Below are 19,381 nucleotides of genomic sequence, written 5' to 3' on the forward strand. Positions count from 1 at the left end.
AACCATTCATAAAATGAAAGAATAAACCAGGAAGAAGTGTTTTTATCTCTCTGAACCTTAGAAAAACGTTTAATGCAAATTTGTGCACATAAAACACATACATACAGTACAGTGCATACATAAAGTATCATAAAGTATAAATGCTTTTAATGTTGGCCTACATTAGTATGTCAACACATACCGCTTTACATCTCGTCTATCGTACCTCATAATAAACCGGTCCACAATGGACCGAACGCAAACTGACTGGACCACTTTGGCCAAAGCTGGATCCACAACAAGAGATAGTCTTCTGCGCCTGCTCATGGCAAAAACAAAAGATGATTAAAAACAACCGATGAGCACATTTTGTAGTGTGATTAGAGCATTTGAGGCTGGTGTGTGTGTCCTACACAACAATACAGTAGATACAAGCTGTCCGGTTCTTTTTGATACTAAGTAGAAAGCTCTGTGCAAATCTGAGCTCAGGCAGGAGGTCCAATCCTAGCTTTTTGGGAATTAACTCCACCTGGGGGGAATGGTGTAATCCATGGTAGCTTTTCCTCTATCAGTCCTTAACATTAATGCAGATACAAGAAGACATAGAAAGCTATTAAATGCACCCATGCTCTGAGGGCAGAACAATTAAGGAATGTCAGTTTGTGAACCTATCAGATACAAAATACTGAAAATGACTTTTTTTTTTATCTTTAAAGAAAGGGGGCTGGTATATGGCATATAAAGTGTCAGGCATACTCTGGTACACCAGCAGCTTATCTTAACTTCATCCCACATCTCATCCGTCACGCCACACCCAAAAACAATTCAAAGGAACACACCATAGAAAACAAAATGTCAAAATTAAAATATAAAAACATGATAGAATGAAAACAATATCATATAATATAACAAGTATTCATAATATACAACAATACAATTGAATAAAAATCAAACCTAAAAAGGAATGTAGTTCTGGAAAAGTACCACTAGAGGTCAGCAAATATTCATGCTCAGATATCCAGTTATACACTTGAAATATTTATCTTTAGTGACAAGTTTCTTCTGCTTGTGGACCAACACTTAAAAAAATCCTTCACTTATTTAATCAGTTTAAACTTCTCTCAGTTCCACATAGCAGCAGCAGTAGTAGTGGTAAACACTTCTTTAATTCAGCAAAATTCACTTAGTTACATTCTTGATATGAAGTCTCACAGTATAAATGACAGTTTTTTTTAATCTAACACTGACTTGTATGTGCACAGTGGTCTCAAATGTCTCACTGAAATAACATCTGCAATCTTGACACTGTTACTGCATTGGGAAGCAAAAAAATGATTTCCCACGTATCGAAACTGACTCATGCAGTCATAAGAGACATTTTATACTCAGCAAATTCTGCTGAAACAATTTCTGCAACGTTCGTGTAAAGAGTTTCTGAAGTTGTTTTCCATCTCTGGCGATTAGAGTCCTCTATCAGATTCTGAAAATAATTAATCTGTCCAGCTGTGGATTCCTTCACAGGATCGTGCGTTTAATCTCGTGTCTTCAGCGTCTTGAATGTCTCTGTTCAGTCTCTGGGTAGGCACTCCTCCTCGGTGATGCCCTGAGCCTTGAGCTCCTCCAGAACGTTGTCCAAGTGGCCCGGGTCAGGGTAGCCGTGGCCCGTCAGGTTGGAGCCAAACTCCGTCTTGTGGTGCACCTCGTTCCAGATGACTGTATCTGACTCGCCGGTGGTGCTGGATGTGCCCACAGAGAAAATGAGCCGGCGGTCCCATGCCACCAGAAGAAGCCTCAGAACCTGGAAAAAGAGACAAAGACAATACATTACATTTCTGCCACTAAATCCCCCTAAATCAAACACACTGACCACACACTGAAGTGAGACAGTTCTTATTTACCTTGCGTCCCTTCTCACTGTCAGGGAGGTAGCAGTGTCTGGGGAACCCGCGGGCAGTGAAGGGTTTGCCAGGATTTGGGTGCTCTGGGCCCTAAACAGCAAACGCGAAGTTCATCACATCGTCCAAGCAAAACCACCTTCAGTATTCATCATTTCAAATTGTCATGTAAGCATGGGTTACCTGGATGCCAGGAGGGATGTTATAAATGATCCGGATGGTTTTGCAGTCCGGGTGACCAGGGAGTGAGTGGGGGATGACGTGGTACTCCATCTTGCCCGGGGGCTGGTTGCCGGTCTTTACTCCGTAGATGGTCTTGCAGGTGGGGCACTGCAGGCTGCCGTCCTTGTTGCCATTGTTATACATAGCAACGAGGCATTGGAGGTGGTACTGGTGACCACACTGTGCCAGGCGGCCCACCGACTCGGCCCGGGAGATGCCTCCCACGCCGGGGCCTTTGTAGCCTGATGGTCCGGCCAGGGCCTCCATGCAGATGGTGCAGTCCTGAGATCGGCAAACAAAGCTTGTGTTTTCCTTATGTTGGGATTTTATGTGTAGCCGATGTAAACAGATCTTTTCAAATGAATGAAATCATCAACAGGGAGAACTCACCTCCTCTGGGGGATTGCGGACTTTCTGGAGGTACCTCTTCACCACCTCCTCAGGGGTCTTTCCTACAAAACCAAAACACAAAGCATGACGATCTGTTTCTGACCAAAATGCACATGTGTGTATGTGTGACAAAGCAAGAACACAAGCAGACCTCATCATCACACCCACCTTTACGAGCCTGCTTCTTAGTGGTCTTGCGGCAGCAGTGGCCCAGGCCGGGGACGGGCTTGATGTCACTCTTGCTGACAGGTGGAGGATGAAGCACCAGCTTGGGAGGGCGGGTCAGGCAGACAGGAAGTCCTGCTGCGCTCATCAGGATGCCTGTAATACCTGGATACAGCCAGCAGAGGGGGAATGTTAGACACTATAGTATTTGGGGTTTAGTCAGTGCGTGATGAGCTCTTTCACCAGGGAATTATCTATTAACCATACTCGTGATATCTGGTCTGTGGATTTACTGGTTGAATATGGGGCTAAATGTCACTAGGTGTGTGTGTGTGTGTGTGTGGGGCAGTAAATAAGTCGAGTGAATTATTATTTATATAAAGAGCTGGAAGGTAGAACAAACTTTAACAATTAAGATGACTCTTTAAAGTCATGAAATCTGATTTTTAGACCCATTTTGAAGACTTACGATTAATTTAAAGATGATGAGTATTAGTATATCTACCTGCCAGTGCAGGGTGTACAGGGCTTGATCCATTCAGGTTCTTCACTGGAACAGTTGGCACTCTGAAACACGAGAAAAACAAACTCATATTAATCGACAGATTGCTGATGCACTCAAGGCAGACTGCCCTGGTCACCTAAACCCAGATCCAAGGCGTCAGAATCTGATGAGTCACATGTAAACAGGTGGAGTGACACACAGCAGACGCTGCCTTCTACTTCACCTCATGACAGCAAGCTAAGGAGCTTTTGCCGAGTCATGCAGAGAAACAAACAGACATTGCTCGTCACGACTTGACACACTGTCCTATAAGTGCCATGTAGGACGTCCTGCTATGTAAGGCTTAAGATTAGGATGCATATGGCAGCATTAGACACCTGGCGCTTGACAGATTAGTGAGTTTGCTATTTGATATATAGAATCTATCAGGAACCCAGGAGGAACAATATTAGTGATAGCACAAACTTTTGCAAAAGATGCTCTAGAAATATACAGAAATTGGGAGGCGCTATCCATTTTTAATTTTTCAAAGGAGCACATGAATGAACTCCTTAAAGGAATATATCATCTGCAAAATAATCATTTGTACATTAATTTATCACCCTGTGTTATCCTGAATTTGTAAGAAAAAAAACAAGTTTTTCTCGCATGATGTCATGGTGAAAGAAGAATCTAGGAATCCCAATGGAAATAAGCTTGTGGGCTTTATTGTGTCTTATCCTTTTGGCATAACTGTATAAAGATACTTAGAGTAAAAGTGGGCGGTGTCTAACAGCCAAACTATACCCTAAAACATCCTTTTACACACACTCACTCAACTTGTGTGGTGTAAGCCAAGTCTCATTTATCCAGGCATATGTTCAACACTTCCCAAACACATGCATTTTCCCTTACTGTTAAAAACACATCTGCACTGGATTGTCCAGGCACACTACTCATATGCAGAAGTGTTAAAAATAGCAAGATTTTGGAGCATATGCAAGTGTTTGTAAAGTACTGAGCATACAACTGGATAAACGAGTCTTGGATTATATTGGAGCAGCAGCGTAAGTTTGTAAACAGATTTTTTGTTATAGTTTCACTGTTGTTAAGTGCGGCCCCCATTTATTTCAGTTCATTAAGAATTTTCTCAGTTTTTGGATTCTTCGTTCACTCTGGAGGCATGCTAGAAAAACAACATTTCCTTTGCAAATTCAGTGTAACACAGGGTGAGTAACTGATATACAAATGACCATTTTGTGGGTGAAGTGTTCCTTTAAATCTGCTAGTAAAACAATTAAGTAAACATGCTCTTACAAAAGTCCACTGTCAAACCATCTGTAACCACAGCAGTACTGTATCTGGGAAAAATAGGTAAAACACATGATACTATCACGACCCAGTCAGAGGTGTGTACTTACGGTCTGCCAATTTTGATGATAGTCATTTTTCCTGCTTGGAAGCGCCAAAGACCTCAGAGACAACCAAAGATATTCCACCAGTAACTCCCAGTCGTCGCAGTATCTGACTCGCGTCTCTCTCTCTTCCTCTGTTTGTGACTCAGTGTCAGATCTCCTGCCTCCTTTTATAGGGCTAATCCACCTGTTTCCATCTGTTGACTAAACTCTGGCTCCGTCACAGAAGGGATTACCTGTGAGTTACCGTGTCACACTGCCAGGCTGCCATAAGGCTGACAGACACAGGCACATACGACTTGTGATGTACTAGCACGCTGCCACCGCAGAGATATCACACCTCCTGTCATAACCTCGGATTTGGACAGGATGATTCAAATCTTACATCAGTCAGAGCTATCCTTTAATATTGTCGTCTAAACTCACTGGGATTGTACAGTCCCCATATATAGGCATAAATCATATTGCCACCAACAAGCATTAATAGAGGGGAGAAAATTAAAAATACGTTTTTATAATTTAAACTGAACTACATGTGAATGCTTTGGGTGTCTGAGGGCCTTTGCTGCTCAATCAATTTATTTTTTATCTATTTTTTTTTTTCTCATGAGGACAACCAACCCACTACCCTTTATTCTATTTTTTGGTCATTCTTTTTTTCCCCCTGTATTTCTCTTTTGTCTTACTTTCACTTCACTCTTGCAATTTAGTTTTTTCTCTTGATTTGGAACAACATGCAGAGCCATTTAAAGCTTTCCTCATTTTTATCCTTAGGGCAATTTCAATCTTTAACTGTATCACACTTTACTTCTAGATGTTACTGTTTTACCTGATTAATGGTTTACACTTTTACTGTTTTTATTCATTACTGATACTTTTATTTATTTTACTTCTTGTTGCCACTTTTATGTAAGTTTATTATTTTACTCGACTATATTGTAAACTAGGTCTCTACCTCAATGTATTTCTGAGTTAAAATAAAGGAAATAATAATTTGTGAAATGAGAAAAATAAAAAAAGCACATAAATAATTATTAAAAAAAAACCAAACACTTTCCCTAGAAATCATTTCTCTCTTAAAGCAGTTTATTTAAATATGTATATCATTAATTTTTTTCTACTTTGTATTTTAAGTATTTCTACTTCACCTGTCTTTCTTTTTGTGAATATTTTGCTTGTATTATAAAGCACACTGTACTGGTTTTAAATATGCATTTTATACTTTAGCATATATCATGTCTTTTACTAAAATTTTAAATTAATACGGAAAGCAGTAGGGTGCTCTTTTTGACTTTAATTAATTCACTGACACGGGTCTGCAAAAAATTTAAAAAAAAATAATAATAAAATAAAATAAAATATTGAAATAATAAAATCAAATTGTTTAATTATATCCAAAGTCTTTGTTTATGGAAACATATTTCAAAATTAATGGGAATTATTAAAACTCACACATTAGTTGACAGTTGATCAGTAATCATATATATAAAATCTTATTTTATCACCCTTATTATCAGGGTAAAGATAAGGTAATATCGGCTTTAAGGCTAAAGCTTTTGTTTTGGCACAAACACAGATGGTAACAACACATTGTTTTCACTGGCTGGAAAATCCTCTCTGTCCTGGTATTTGATGTAACCATGACACGGACAAACTTCCAGTCAAGAGTTTCTGAATTGTACTGTCCCTGTGCCTGACAATGTGCTTACACTGCACTCTGTCACTACATTTATTTGTTTTGTTTGTGCCTGAGCCATAGTGTTAGCTTCCTGTGTGGGTGCCATATGTGATTCACAAAGTCCCAAAGTCACAAAGACACACTGACTGACTGACTCAAACCTGAGCGTGAACAAGGTGATCGACTTCTCAGGTGGGGAAATGTGAACAATGATAAACACAGATTAAAGGAAGGTGAAGGAAAAGAAGAGAAAGGATGAGCAACAAGAGGTGTGTCGGTCGGTCACGTTTCTCTGATCCCGGCTAATCTAGTGGCATTAGAGCCGCCTCCATCTGGACTGCTGCTGGCTGACGGAAACACACAGGCTGCAGCATATGGCAACAAACACATTTATACACACTTTGGCATTGGTGACATACTTGCAGAAATCAAACCCGGTACGGCGAGAGGAGAAAGGGTCACAGCAGGCGTGTGGGTCAAAGGCGACTCTCGTCACTGTGACAATCTGTGATGTTGGCGACCCCTCAGAGTTTAACACTACACTTAGAAACCATCTGCTCTGTTTCACTGAAGGCCCCCTCTCAACAACACAACAATAACAAATGCTATTCTTTTAAACTTTATTTGGCTTTCAACTTTATTTAATTCCATTCATTCCTGATAATACAAACCCAAGAAGTTTCATCCAAACTGTGTGTTCACAAATTAATGCCCTGGCTACATAGTATTAGCCTGTATCTAATATGTGATGATCTGTGTCTCAAAACAGTTTGTAGTTTGTTTTCAAAGCTTCATTTGGCCTACCCTAGATGCTCATAATATGGTTTTCTGGCTTTTTCAAGGTTACATATCTGCGCTTGGCATTTCGTACTTTCTTTAGCTGCTGTACCACTTAAATCTTATCCTAAGTATTAAACGATGCATTTTAATAACCCTGGGACAAGTTCTGTTCAAAATGTAAAGCATTAGAATAGAGTGGTGCAGGGATGACATTTATTTGCGGGCCAACGTCGCCCTGGTTCCCTCGCCTCGATTTTTCCACTTGATTTTGGATTAATACAGAAAATAAACTCTGTGACAAACAAAAGTTTATTATACTTGCACGTTTTACAAGACACTTAAAAGCTTCAAAATTAAAAAGTGGGTTATTTACTGACATATTTTAAGCATAAAACAAATAGGGAAAATCTCTCAAGCTTGAGAACAGGAAGTGCTGAATGCTAACTCATTTCTAAGTTTAAGGACTCATTCCTGTACCACTCTATTTATTAGAAATCATCATCCTGATTTACACTGAATACATTTTTATTTTTTACTGCACTACAAATCAAAAAGTTGCATTTTACGTAGATTCTTGTAAGCTAATTTGATGCTAACTGGACTCATCTTTTCGTAGCTGGAAAGTTTAGATATCAATTTTCAACCAAGTATGTAATTATGCGTACCAATTTCTCCTATATCCCGCAGATGTTGCCTTAAGGCAGCACAGATAAATATTTTCGTATCAGCAAATGGTGATGCGCAATGTTAAAATGGTTGCTTATAGTGATGAATTAGCACCCGACTGCAGTTCCCTTTAGTTCTAAAGAGTTTTGACATGCCTTTCAGTGCATTGTTTTGCTTTTTTGGCCAACATTTTTTTGCCAGTTTTGCACTTGACGAAATGTAATATTAGTCACTTCAAAAAACAAGTGCGAACCCCTCGCTAAGCCCCGCCCCTTTGTAGTGGTCTGTCAAGCTGTTGGAGCTAGCATGGAGCCCACACTGTAACTAACGGCACTTCCTGAAGAAATATAATCATATTTTTGGAAAAACAACAAAGATAGAAGCAGACAGAGGGGTCTCCAGTCTGTGTTTGAAGGACATATCCAGGATGTTGAACTCACTCAGCGGCAAAAACAAGCTAAAAAGACAAAGCTAGTTAATAGCTAAAGCCGAACTAAAGGCTACAGGTCATAGTGAAAAAGTGAATCACCACTTCATCTGGTGATTGAGAGAAAAGACAGTGAATATAAAGGGAAATGTCGCTGTTTCGTGTAAAGTAGGGAAGGTTTTTATTCACAGCAGCATGTGTATACACTCAGTAGGCCTCACATCAAATAGCTAGCCAACGTTAGCTAGTTAGCTAACCCTACACTGTAGAGGGTTTGACTTTGGTTTTGGCACAGGGGAGAAATGTTTATCTTTTTCCAACTTCTCCTAGTGACGAGAATCATTGTTACACGTGTTCCTTACAGCTTAAAATCCACAAAACCAGCTTGAAAATGACAAACATCTGAAATGACTGCATGAGAGTCTATGGACCCTGGTTGGAGCTGGCTGAAGTTAGGCTATGAGTGGCCGATCTCGAGGGGCGGGACATAGCAAAGGGCCAATAACCCACATGTAATTAAGAGGAGGCTTTTCCTCCACTGCTCTGCTACTCATGTGGTGCCACTTATGAATTTGGGGATAAAGCCATAAGACGAAGACAGCAGGAGCACTAAGTGGAGCTAAGAACAAATAGAAGGAGAGAAGAAGAGCGAGCAGCAGCAGTATGGTGAGCACAGAATCCCGGGCTGATGGGATCAGAGTGACTCTTGATCTGTCACGTTGGCTGTTTTACCGCAGCAGCAGGTGCTCTCGCCCGATAGGTTGAAAGAATGGGTCAGTCGCACAGCTCACCTGACACAAAACACACAGATTACCGACGCAAGAATATTAAGCCTGTGGTATTTGGTATTAATCTGAGGCTTAGCGCTGGTAGCTAATGCGAGGATTCAGAAAGTTAGGGTTCTCTGCTGGGGTAATGTTGAGTGTGCTCATATGAAAATTCTCCTCAGCATGTGGTGGTTTTTCAAAGTTTAATGGCAATACAAGCAGCTCCATTCAGACCTCCTATCACACACAGATAAAGTGACTGCATGTGTTTGACTAATGTGGGAATTTGCATGTTATATTATATTTGAAGCGACAGCCCAGAACCATCTCTTCCAGTGAGATTTAAGGATTGTGAGGGCAATGTTATAAAAATAAAGACTATAATTTGTATCTGATGAAATCTAGATACTACAGTGTGTAGCGTGCTCACAACAAGATGCCAAAACAAACCAGCTGCAACACAGAATGAACAGCAGTGCTCTTGGTCCAAAAGCCTTCTAAGGACATGTGTATAACAGTCACCACAAATGCCTTGCTGACCAGCGCCCTCTGGCTACGACACCTGGATACTGTGGCTTCCTTCATACATTAAAGGGATAGTTTGGAGTTTCTTTTGAAGTGGGGCTGTATGAGGTATTTATCCATCGTCAGAGTATTACCTACAGAAGATGGCAGTTGGCACGCCCTTTATATCTCTCTCTTCAAGGCCAGACTCCATTGAGAAAAACAGTAATTTAACATTGCTGAATACAGGAGCTGCTGGTCTACTGCTGCCTCTATCACCTGGATTGCTTGTGTTATTGTGTGGCTTTGGCGTTGAGTTCAACACATTGGCGTTAGCTTGGATTCACCAAAGTGACCAGACCACCAACGAAATGATAGAAGCAGCGGTAGATCAGCAGCTCCCCTGCTGAGCTTGCTAAAATTACTGTTTTTGCCAATGGAGTCTGGTGGCTTTCACCGGAGCGTAGATGGAGTCAAAAAGGCCCAAAGGGACACTTAAACTGATATTCGTTTTTTAGGTGGAACTTTTTAGGCAGCTTAATATGTTTTGCTGCTGGCCTCTCCATAGCAGTTCTGTGTAGTTACTCCGTCCTGCTTCTCCAAACTGGGGCCATGCTGACTGCCATCTAATGTGGGTAATACACTGACTAAGGACGCATTCACGCTGGCGCTATTTGGTCTGCTTTAAACAAACCCTGGTCCGCTTCCAGGGATAGTTTGGTTTGTTTGGAGTGGTGGGAACGCTCATGACCAATCGACGAGCTGGGTTTTCTTCCTAGTCATGCTTTTTTTCTTCTTGGTCAGTGTTTGTTTCGGGCAATACCGCCCCCAAACGAGCAGCTGTTGTGGTTTGGTCCACTTTAAAAAGTGCAGTGTGAAAGTGAACCAAACCAAATGAAGGTGTGAAATTTTTTCGGCATTCCCCGCCCAATCGAACTGGGTCCCCTGGACCATCCTGGTGTGAAAGTACCTCATACAACCTCACTTTAAATCATATGAACTATCCCTGTAACACGAATACTGACAACTTTTAAAACTTATCATTTACCACCTAAAGACCACATGGTCACGGAGTGAGTCTTTCCACATATTGAGGACAAAATACTCTGATTTATATTATAATTTGTTTCTAATATGGATTTTCTACAAAAAAAGTTAATAACTAGTAAAAATCTTTCTCCATCAATAAAAAATCCAGAATCTACAAATTTATTTATTTTTTTAAATACATGAAATACTATTAGTATATATATATATATGTGTTGTTTTTGTTTTATTTGGTTTTGAAAGCCCTGATGAAGATGCAGTTGTCAAAACATGTAGTCTCTTTTAATGATTTCGCCACTACAATAAAGGCTTTTTAATATTTCCTTCTTGTTTTTCTATATTGCCTTCCTGTGGATACAAATATTTTTCATTTTGAATATTAAACTATGAGAAATAAGGTGTCTCTGACTTTGTGGCTGAATTAATTCCCAGATGATGTGCACTTGAGGCTTCAAGTTTCCACATCACACTTGTGTAAGTCGCATATTGGTTTCCAAACTAGTGATGATGTCACAAAGCCCTGGGTCGTACAAACATGTCTGAAATATAAGGTGAGCACAGACAAACTTCATCCAGTTCTCTAGAGTCAAAGATCCAAATGAAATTTTGATATTAGCATGCTAAATTTCTGTTTACACTACTCCAAGGGTGATGCTGCCCTCTCGGACAAATTGAATATTGGGAAAGGATAGTAACACAAAACCCTAGCAACATGTTACTTCTGCCACCAAACATTCAACCGAATAATTTCCAGTGTCAGACTAAAGCCCCACAAGACGACAAAACATCTCAGATTTTGTTGTTGAATCTTGTGCTCATGCTCAAATCTCCAGCACAAGATCACTAATGGAAATATTAAGCATTCCATAATGATGGGGACGTGCCAGATGTTACAGACCCAATCCAGATGTGGGTTGCTGAGTCAAACCTGCAGCGTGTCTTTTTATAATCAGCCCATGTTTCAAATCTGAGTTTTTAAACAGCAAAGTTACCCAGATAGCTGAGCAAACCTGCTCTGTGACACAAGCCCCAGGGCCACACTGATTGCTACGGTTACCAACCCAAATGCTCAAACACACACACACACACACACACACATATAACCACCAAGTGTTTCCAGGCTCGTCTGATTTCTGAGGCCCGGGGCAACTAACTGTTTGCATGAAAACTATACACAAACTATCTACACACATGTGTGTGAGTGTGTGTGTCTCTGTGAAGTAAATCCATCGTTAAGCGGTTGCATGACAAATGTCTGGAATGTGAAGCACTCGTGAGAGCTGGGCTTGTTCAGTGTGAATGCTCTCCATTGTTTTTCCATGGAAATGAATGAGCCCAGTGGACTTTGTCACAAAGATTAAAGGCTCATGAATGCTAATGAGCGCTGATGTCAGACACTGTGTAATGAGGGCTTCAAACAATTTACAGAGTCCTGTCTAAATTGATTGTCTTACATTTCTGGTTTCGTTGGACTCATTTAGTTTCATATACACTATATTGAGAGGGGAAGAAGTCTCTGAGGAGCTGCACGCTGCTTATATATGTCTTATCATTTCTTTTACTATTTTTAGCTTTTCTTCTTCTCTGATTTGTCTTGTGTGTTATATATTTATAAATGTGCTTGTATTCTTCGACTGAACAATTGTCTTTTAAGCCACAAATGCTCACCAGCTTGTCAACAACTGTTTGGTGCTGGGCAGGTAGTTGACACCGGATTTTTAGAGCTTTAGCACAAAAAAAAAAAAAAAAAAAAGAAAAGCTGCCTGCTGCTGCCTGGGAGTGACAATTCTTACCTGTTCTTGGATGACCTTTTTGACTGTAAAAGAAAACTGATACAGTAGTTGTGCACTCACCCAGAGGCAATAAGGGCACGTGACTGAGCCATGGCGATGCGCTGCAGTGCAGGTCGGCTCAGCCCTGCTAGGCTTGACCGGGGTGGGAGAGGGGCTGCGCAGGCAGCAGCACCGGATGAAGACACTGGACCCAGGACGCGGGCAGAAGGCGAGGGCGTGCAGGTGGAGGCAGCCGTGGAGATGAGAGGCGGGCCTGGAGCGGGCACTGTAGGGGCAGAACAGGAAGCGGAGAGGGAGGACGAGGTGGAGGGGTGAGGGGGAGAGGTGGCGGCGGATGAGAGTGTGGTGGAGGGTGGAGGAGGAGGCGGTGGAGGTGGGGGGAGAGGTGGGGGAGGGGGGCGGTTGGAGGAGATGGAGAGGGCGGCGGTGGCTGAGCCAAGAAGGGAAAGAGAGTGGGGGAAGCCTCCTCCGTAACCAAAGCTGGCATTGCCAACACCACTACCACCGACGATACCTACACCTCCTGCACCACCCATACCACCTAGACTGTAGCCACCTGTCGCCCCAATTATAGATGTCCTGTGGGGGGAGAATGACCGTGTCAGGGACGGAGGGCGAGGGAGGGTTAGTGAGTACGACCCTCCTGGAACAGGGTAACTGCTGATTTTGGGACTGGGGGGCTTGGTTTGTGGCGGTCTGCGACCCAGAGTGTGAGCAGACATGGCGCCCGCTTTGACACTTAGCACCAACATACACTGCTGACAGGCACAGGGCTGTCCCAAGGAGGTGATAGCCGAGGCAGGGAGCGCCCCACTGGGGTACGCACTCCCGTTTCCAGTCCCACTGCTGCTCATCCGGATCCCCATGCCCACACCGGATACATCCACACCAAGCAGTCCTCCATGGCTGGGCATGGACATGGGCCCCCAGGCGTGGTGAGATTTGGGCAGGGGCCCGGACACCAGCGGGTACGCCAGGTCGGAGCGACGCTGGATGCGTCGGCAGCGCTGCGTCTGCCCGTTGATTTGGGTCATGCTTTCGAAGTCAATGAGGTAGCAGAAACCCAGCGGCGCCAGGTCCAGCCAGGGCTGCTGTCGATCACGTGCTGCCTGGATGGCGATGCCCACCTCCGTGTCGTACGCCGTCCAACTGCCAGCGTCGTTCTCCCACTCCCACAACCAGCCCTGGCCAGGCGCTGAGGTGGGGTCGTAGAAGCTACGTCGTACCGGTCGAAGGGTACCTGAGGCAGAGATCACGGGGTCAGAACAATACAAAATGCACATTAGCAAGATTGTGCACAGTCATAGTGCATTTGTAGCATTCCACAACTCGCACTTTGGACAGACTTACACGTGCAAAACTATAAAGTTTAACCATCTTCCTGTATCGACTGCTGTCATGATGCCTGGTAGTTTCAATAACTGGTAAGTGTCTCACTGTGGCACTTTCTACTGTGGACAAGTAGATTGCAACCCTAACAAATTCAACATGTCTGTGTTTGCTTGCTAAGAATTTGGGCAAACAGGTTGCCCCTGGTAACGGCACACGGTGTTCTGAATTCTGATTGGCTGGCAGCCTTGATCCGACCCAAAGCTGGCTGTGTTTGCTTTCCCAGGGTGTCCAGAGAAACTCTACAGAGTCCTCATACTGTAAAGCCTTCACATATCTGGAACACAAAGGGGTGCGGAGATTTCTCTGAAACGCACTTTACAGGTACATTTCACAGTTTACAGTAGTATGCTGTGAAATTAAGCATTTGAAATACACGTAGCCCTTTGAATAAACAACAAAAATAACCTCATATAGAAACAGTTATATATAAAAGTTAATGGGAATGTGTACCATACAGTATGCCTAGATCAGGGGAATTCATTCATGACGTCCGCTCCCATCGACCCCATTTCATCAATGACCTCGCACTCCTGAAATTCTTCCCCACCCTTCCCCTCTCCCTCTCCCTCTCCTCCTCCTCCTCCCTGTCTCCTATTTAGACTGGGGCACCCTGCCCGCCTCCCCCAGTTCAGCTTCTGCTGGGTTTGGAAAACAAACTTCACAAAGGCTTTTGTCAGCCAATGTTGAGAGAGAGCGAGCGAGGGGGGAAATGTTGGGTTCTTTGCCAAAGTTAGACATCTGACAACTGACAATTCCCTTCTTTGTTTTCCCTGCTCTGCTCGCCTCTCTTCTGTGAAGCTGTGACTTGTGAAAGATGATTTCTTATGCCCCATACTCTGCTGTAAAAGACAGTGGCACTGATGACAGTGTGTGCAGATACAGAAAAAAGGTGTCTGTGTTTGTGGCTATGACTGGACACTTTAGCTGCTGCTGTGGCCTTGGTGTTACATGCAAAACACAGCATCTCTCCATGTACTTTAAATGAGATGTAACGATACAGAGGAGGTGTCACCTATGGGTGATTTGGGAATCTGAAATTAGAATTAAAGGCATTGCTGCAGAAATAAGACGCCACTTTGCATCAACTTCTGGAGCTGGATCAACATAAGGGCTCGCACAGATACACATGAGCAATAAAAAGGCCTCCACCTCAGGCCCGGCTCCACCGTGCCACCCTCCGCCCTGTCCCCCCCTCCCCGCTCCTCACCTGTGTCTTGTCGGAACTGGTGCATGGAATGCAAATCGATGATGTAGGGCGAGAGGCGAGAGTCCACCTGGCCGAGGACAACACTACCACACCGCGGGTCGCTCCGGATGACTGCCTCGATGTGATGACAGACAGCCGGGCTGTAGGGCCGCCAGCGTCCGTGCTCGTTCAGCCATTCCCATACCACTACGGCGGATGCTAGTAACATCCTACTCCTGCAAAGGTGGAAAAAATCACACTGACAACACGGAGGCATAAATGAAAGCGAGACCGCGGGGATGGTGGGCATTTAAAGACACCCCGCTGCCGCTCCGCCGTGCCTCCCTGCGCACAGCGGCGCTGCATCCATCTTGGACAGTTTGCAACCCAGATGTGTCTCCTATCTGTGGATATAAATATATATATTGGCATGACACTACATGCAAACTGTACCTTCCATGTTTGTAGTTTCGGTTATGCAGCAATTAGAGGGTCCTTTTGTCACACGGCGAGGGTGCAGAGCGTTTCTGGGCGCAAAAAGCCTTGCAGGATGGTTGCATTTTACTCCCTATGCAGATGAGTGACGTCTACTGAAATCATTTCTCCGGCACAATCAAGTTAGGGTGAGAGGAGAAAATGCAACTTGGATGCTCACGGTGGTGCGGCACTCGTGAAGTAGGTTACTGTGACAGACGGGCTGTGATCGTGCAGTGCGAGCGTGGATGTTTCTTTCTAACCAAATCTGTAGTGTGTGTGTGTGTGTGTGTGTGTGTGTGTGTGTGTGTGTGTGAGGAAGGATCAGATTCATGGAAGCAAATAGCTGAGATATTTACCAGGTTAGATCCAGTGTCTCCAGTCAAATCACTGCTTTGTAGAACACTTTGGGTGCTTTAGTCATGATCCATCTGTCACTGAGAGAGTGTCTTCAGTCTTGAGGTAAAATCCCGGGTATCTGGTTACATAATTACTTTGATAATGTGTCTCCACACTTGTGTTGACTTTGACACACACTCGCTCATTGGCTCGTGCATAATAATGTCTCGATCCAGTGGCTCTCACCCACCACTGAGGATAATTTGGCCAGTGAGAAATAAATGTTTGACACTCGCGTGCGTGAGCACTCCCACACTCACGCTCCTGAAGATCTCCAGCATCCAATCCGATTTGAGCAGGTGCACCGTCTGGCCAATCACGAACGTCTCTCATACAGACGCGTATTGTTCACTGTATCGCCAATGTTATCTGTTTTTATATATGCTTGTCTTGAGCACAACACAGCTTTCACACTGCTGCCTCTTCGTGCGGTGTGTTTTATTGTCACACAAAAAAAGAAATGCGTTCAAAATTTCAGTGGAGATGCCGGGGATTGAACCCGGGACCTCATACATGCGAAGCATGCGCTCTACCACTGAGCTACATCCCCATTGGATAATACTCGTACAATATTGATACTTGTACCTACCTATACTGAGGTTGATGATTGGTTATTTTGCACCTGAGGTGTCTCAACACATAAAGGCAGAACTATTAATTTGTTTGAATGCACAGTGTCCCAAAATGAAAAGCAGTAACATTTTTCCAACAAAACACTTCATTAAAGAGCTTTTAATAGATTCAAGAAAGAGTGAGGTACGTCAAATACTTAAATGTATTATGAGACAGTGGGCCCCTGGGCACAGGTATGTAAGGGTCCCCAATACCTCCTATACAGGAGCAATACAGACTTTGTGGTGGTTTTGTGTCTCTTTTTAGTTATTATGCATTTTTTTTGTGTGTCTCTCTGTAGTCATTTTCTGTCTCTTTGTGGTGGTTTCATGTCTTTTTAGTTGTTTTGGACTCTTTCAGGTAACTTTGTGTCTTACTGAATTAATTTAGTGTGTCTTTCGTTCATTTTGTGTTTCTTTGAGGCAATTTTGTGTCTTATTGAAGTACATTTGTGTGTTATTGAAGTAATTTTGTATTTCTTTGAGGTGATTTTGTGTGTTATTGAAGTAATTTAGTGTGTCTTTCCTTAATTTTGTGTTTCTTTGAGGCAATTTTGTGTCTTATTGAAGCAACTTTGTGTGTTATTGAATTAAATTTTTGTGTTATTGAAGTAATTTTGTATTTCTTTGAGGTAATTTTGTGTGATATTGAAGTAAATTTGTATTTCATTGAGGTAATTTTGTGTCTTATTGAAGTAATTTTGTATTTCTTTGAGGTAATTTTATGCATTATTGAAGTAAATTTGTGCGTTATTGAAGTAAATTTGTGTGTTATTGAAGTAATTTTGTATTTCTTTGAGGTAATTTTGTGCATTATTGAAGTAAATTTGTGCATTATTGAAGTAAATTTGTGCATTATTGAAGTAATTTTGTATTTCTTTGACGTAAATTTGTATTTATTTGTTGTAATTTTGTGTGTTATTGAAGTAATTTTGTGTTTCTTTGAGGTAATTTTGTGTGTTATTGGAGTAATTTTGTGTGTTACTGAAGTAATTTTGTGTTATTGAAGTAATTTTGTGTGTTATTGAAGTAATTTTGTGTTTCTTTGAGGTAATTTTGTGTGTTACTAAAGTAATTTTGTGTGTTACTAAAGTAATTTTGTGTTTCTTTGAGGTAATTGTGTGTCTTATTGAAGTAATTTTGTGTGTTATTGAAGTAATTTTTTTATTTCTTTGAGGTAATTTTGTGCGTTATTGAAGTACATTTGTGTGTTGTTGAAGTAATTTTGTGTTTCTTTGAGGTAATTGTGTGTCTTATTGAAGTAATTTTGTGTGTTATTGAAGTAATTTTTTTATTTCTTTGAGGTAATTTTGCGCGTTATTGAAGTAAATTTGTGTGTTGTTGAAGTAATTTTGTGTGTTATTGAAGAATTTTGTGTTTCTTTGAGGTAATTTTGTGTGTTATTGAAGTAATTTTGTGTGATATTGAAGTAATTTGTGTGTTATTGAAGTAATTTTGTGTGATATTGAAGTAATTTTGTGTCTTATTGAAGTAATTTTGTGTTTCTTTGAGGTAATTTTGTGTGTTATTGAAGTAATTTTGTGTGATATTGAAGTAATTTGTGTGCTATTGAAGTACATTTGTGTGTTATTGAAGTAATTTTGTATTTCTTTGAGGCAATTTTGTGTGTTATTGAAGTAATTTTGTGTGTTATTGAAGTAATTTTGTATTTCTTTGAGGCAATTTTGTGTGTTATTGAAGTAAATTTGTATTTCTTTGAGGCAATTTTGTGTGATATTGAAGTAATTTTGTGTGTTACTGAAGTAATTTTGTATGTCTTTGAGGCAATTTTGTGCATTATTGAAGTAATTTTGTGTGTGTTATTGAAGTAATTTTGTATTTCTTTGAAGTAATTTTGTGCGTTATTGAAGTAATTTTGCGTGATATTGAAGTAATTTTGTGTGTTATTGAAGTAATTTTGTATTTCTTTGAGGTAATTTTGTGCGTTATTGAAGTAATTTTGTGTGTGTTATTGAAGTAATTTTGTATTTCTTTGAAGTAATTTTGTGCGTTATTGAAGTAATTTTGCGTGATATTGAAGTAATTTTGTGTGTTACTGAAGTAATTTTGTGTGTTGTTGAGGTAATTTTGTGTGTCATTGAAGTAATTTTGTGTGATATTGAAGTAATTTTGTGCGTTATTGAAGTAATTTTGTGTGTTACTGAAGTAATTTTGTGTGTTGTTGAGGTAATTTTGTATTTTGTTTGAGGTAATTTTGTGTGTTATTGAAGTAATTTTGTGTTTCTTTGAGGTAATTTTGTGTGTTATTGAAGTAATTTTGTGCGTTATTGAAGTAATTTTGTGTCTTATTGAAGTAATTTTGTATTTCTTTGAGGTAATTTTGTGCATTATTGAAGTAATTTTGTGTCTTATTGAAGTAATTTTGTATTTCTTTGAGGCAATTTTGTGTGTTATTGAAGTAATTTTGTATTTCTCTGAGGTAATTTTGTGCGTTATTGAAGTAATTTTGTGTGTTATTGAAGTAATTTTTGTGTTATTGAAGTAATTTTGTGTGTTATTGAAGTAATTTTTGTGTTATTGAAGTAATTTTGTGTGTTATTGAAGTAATTTTGTGCGTTATTGAAGTAATTTTGTGTCTTACTGAAATAATTTTGTATTTCTTTGAGGCAATTTTGTGTGTTATTGAAGTAATTTTGTGTGTTACTGAAGTAATTTTGTATTTCTCTGAGGTAATTTTGTGCGTTATTGAAGTAATTTTGTGTCTTATTGAAGTAATTTTGTATTTCTTTGAGGCAATTTTGTGTCTTATTGAAGTAATTTTGTGCGTTATTGAAGTAATTTTGTATTTCTTTGAGGTAATTTTGTGTGTTACTGAAGTAATTTTGCATTTCTCTGAGGTAATTTTGTGCGTTATTGAAGTAATTTTGTGTGTTATTGAAGTAATTTTGTGCGTTATTGAAGTAATTTTGTGTCTTATTGAAGTAATTTTGTATTTCTTTGAGGCAATTTTGTGTGTTATTGAAGTAAATTTGTGTGTTATTGAAGTAATTTTGTGCATTATTGAAGTAATTTTGTGTGTTATTGAAGTAATTTTGTATTTCTTTGAGGCAATTTTGTGTCTTATTGAAGTAATTTTGTATTTCTCT

The 19,381-nt window shown here is 40.8% G+C and overlaps 1 protein-coding gene and 1 non-coding gene across 4 annotated transcripts; both read right to left on the reverse strand.

The window, feature by feature from the left end:
* Positions 1 to 52: 52 nt before the first annotated feature.
* dtx4a (deltex 4, E3 ubiquitin ligase a) lies at positions 53 to 16,219 on the reverse strand. Of its 3 annotated transcripts, none has more exons than XM_049568930.1 (9): positions 15,624 to 16,219; positions 14,812 to 15,026; positions 12,273 to 13,452; positions 3,157 to 3,218; positions 2,655 to 2,816; positions 2,487 to 2,548; positions 2,058 to 2,378; positions 1,878 to 1,967; positions 53 to 1,777 (listed from the first exon to the last, which is right to left on the reverse strand). In XM_049568930.1, the coding sequence occupies exons 2-9, from the start codon at positions 15,017 to 15,019 to the stop codon at positions 1,547 to 1,549; spliced, it is 2,316 nt and encodes a 771-aa protein (XP_049424887.1). In that variant the 5' UTR covers positions 15,020 to 15,026; positions 15,624 to 16,219; the 3' UTR covers positions 53 to 1,546. The 3 variants fall into 3 exon arrangements, with proteins under 3 accessions (XP_049424887.1, XP_049424886.1, XP_049424885.1); XM_049568929.1 differs by lacking the exon at positions 15,624 to 16,219 and adding an exon at positions 15,244 to 15,588; XM_049568928.1 differs by lacking the exon at positions 15,624 to 16,219 and having other exon boundaries at positions 14,812 to 15,170.
* Positions 16,142 to 16,213, reverse strand: trnaa-cgc (transfer RNA alanine (anticodon CGC)). Its single transcript has one exon. It is a non-coding gene; the product is annotated as a tRNA-Ala (tRNA).
* Positions 16,220 to 19,381: the final 3,162 nt, after the last annotated feature.

The sequence above is a fragment of the Epinephelus fuscoguttatus genome, linkage group LG23, assembly GCF_011397635.1.
Source record: "Epinephelus fuscoguttatus linkage group LG23, E.fuscoguttatus.final_Chr_v1".
NCBI classification, from domain to species: domain Eukaryota; kingdom Metazoa; phylum Chordata; class Actinopteri; order Perciformes; family Serranidae; genus Epinephelus; species Epinephelus fuscoguttatus.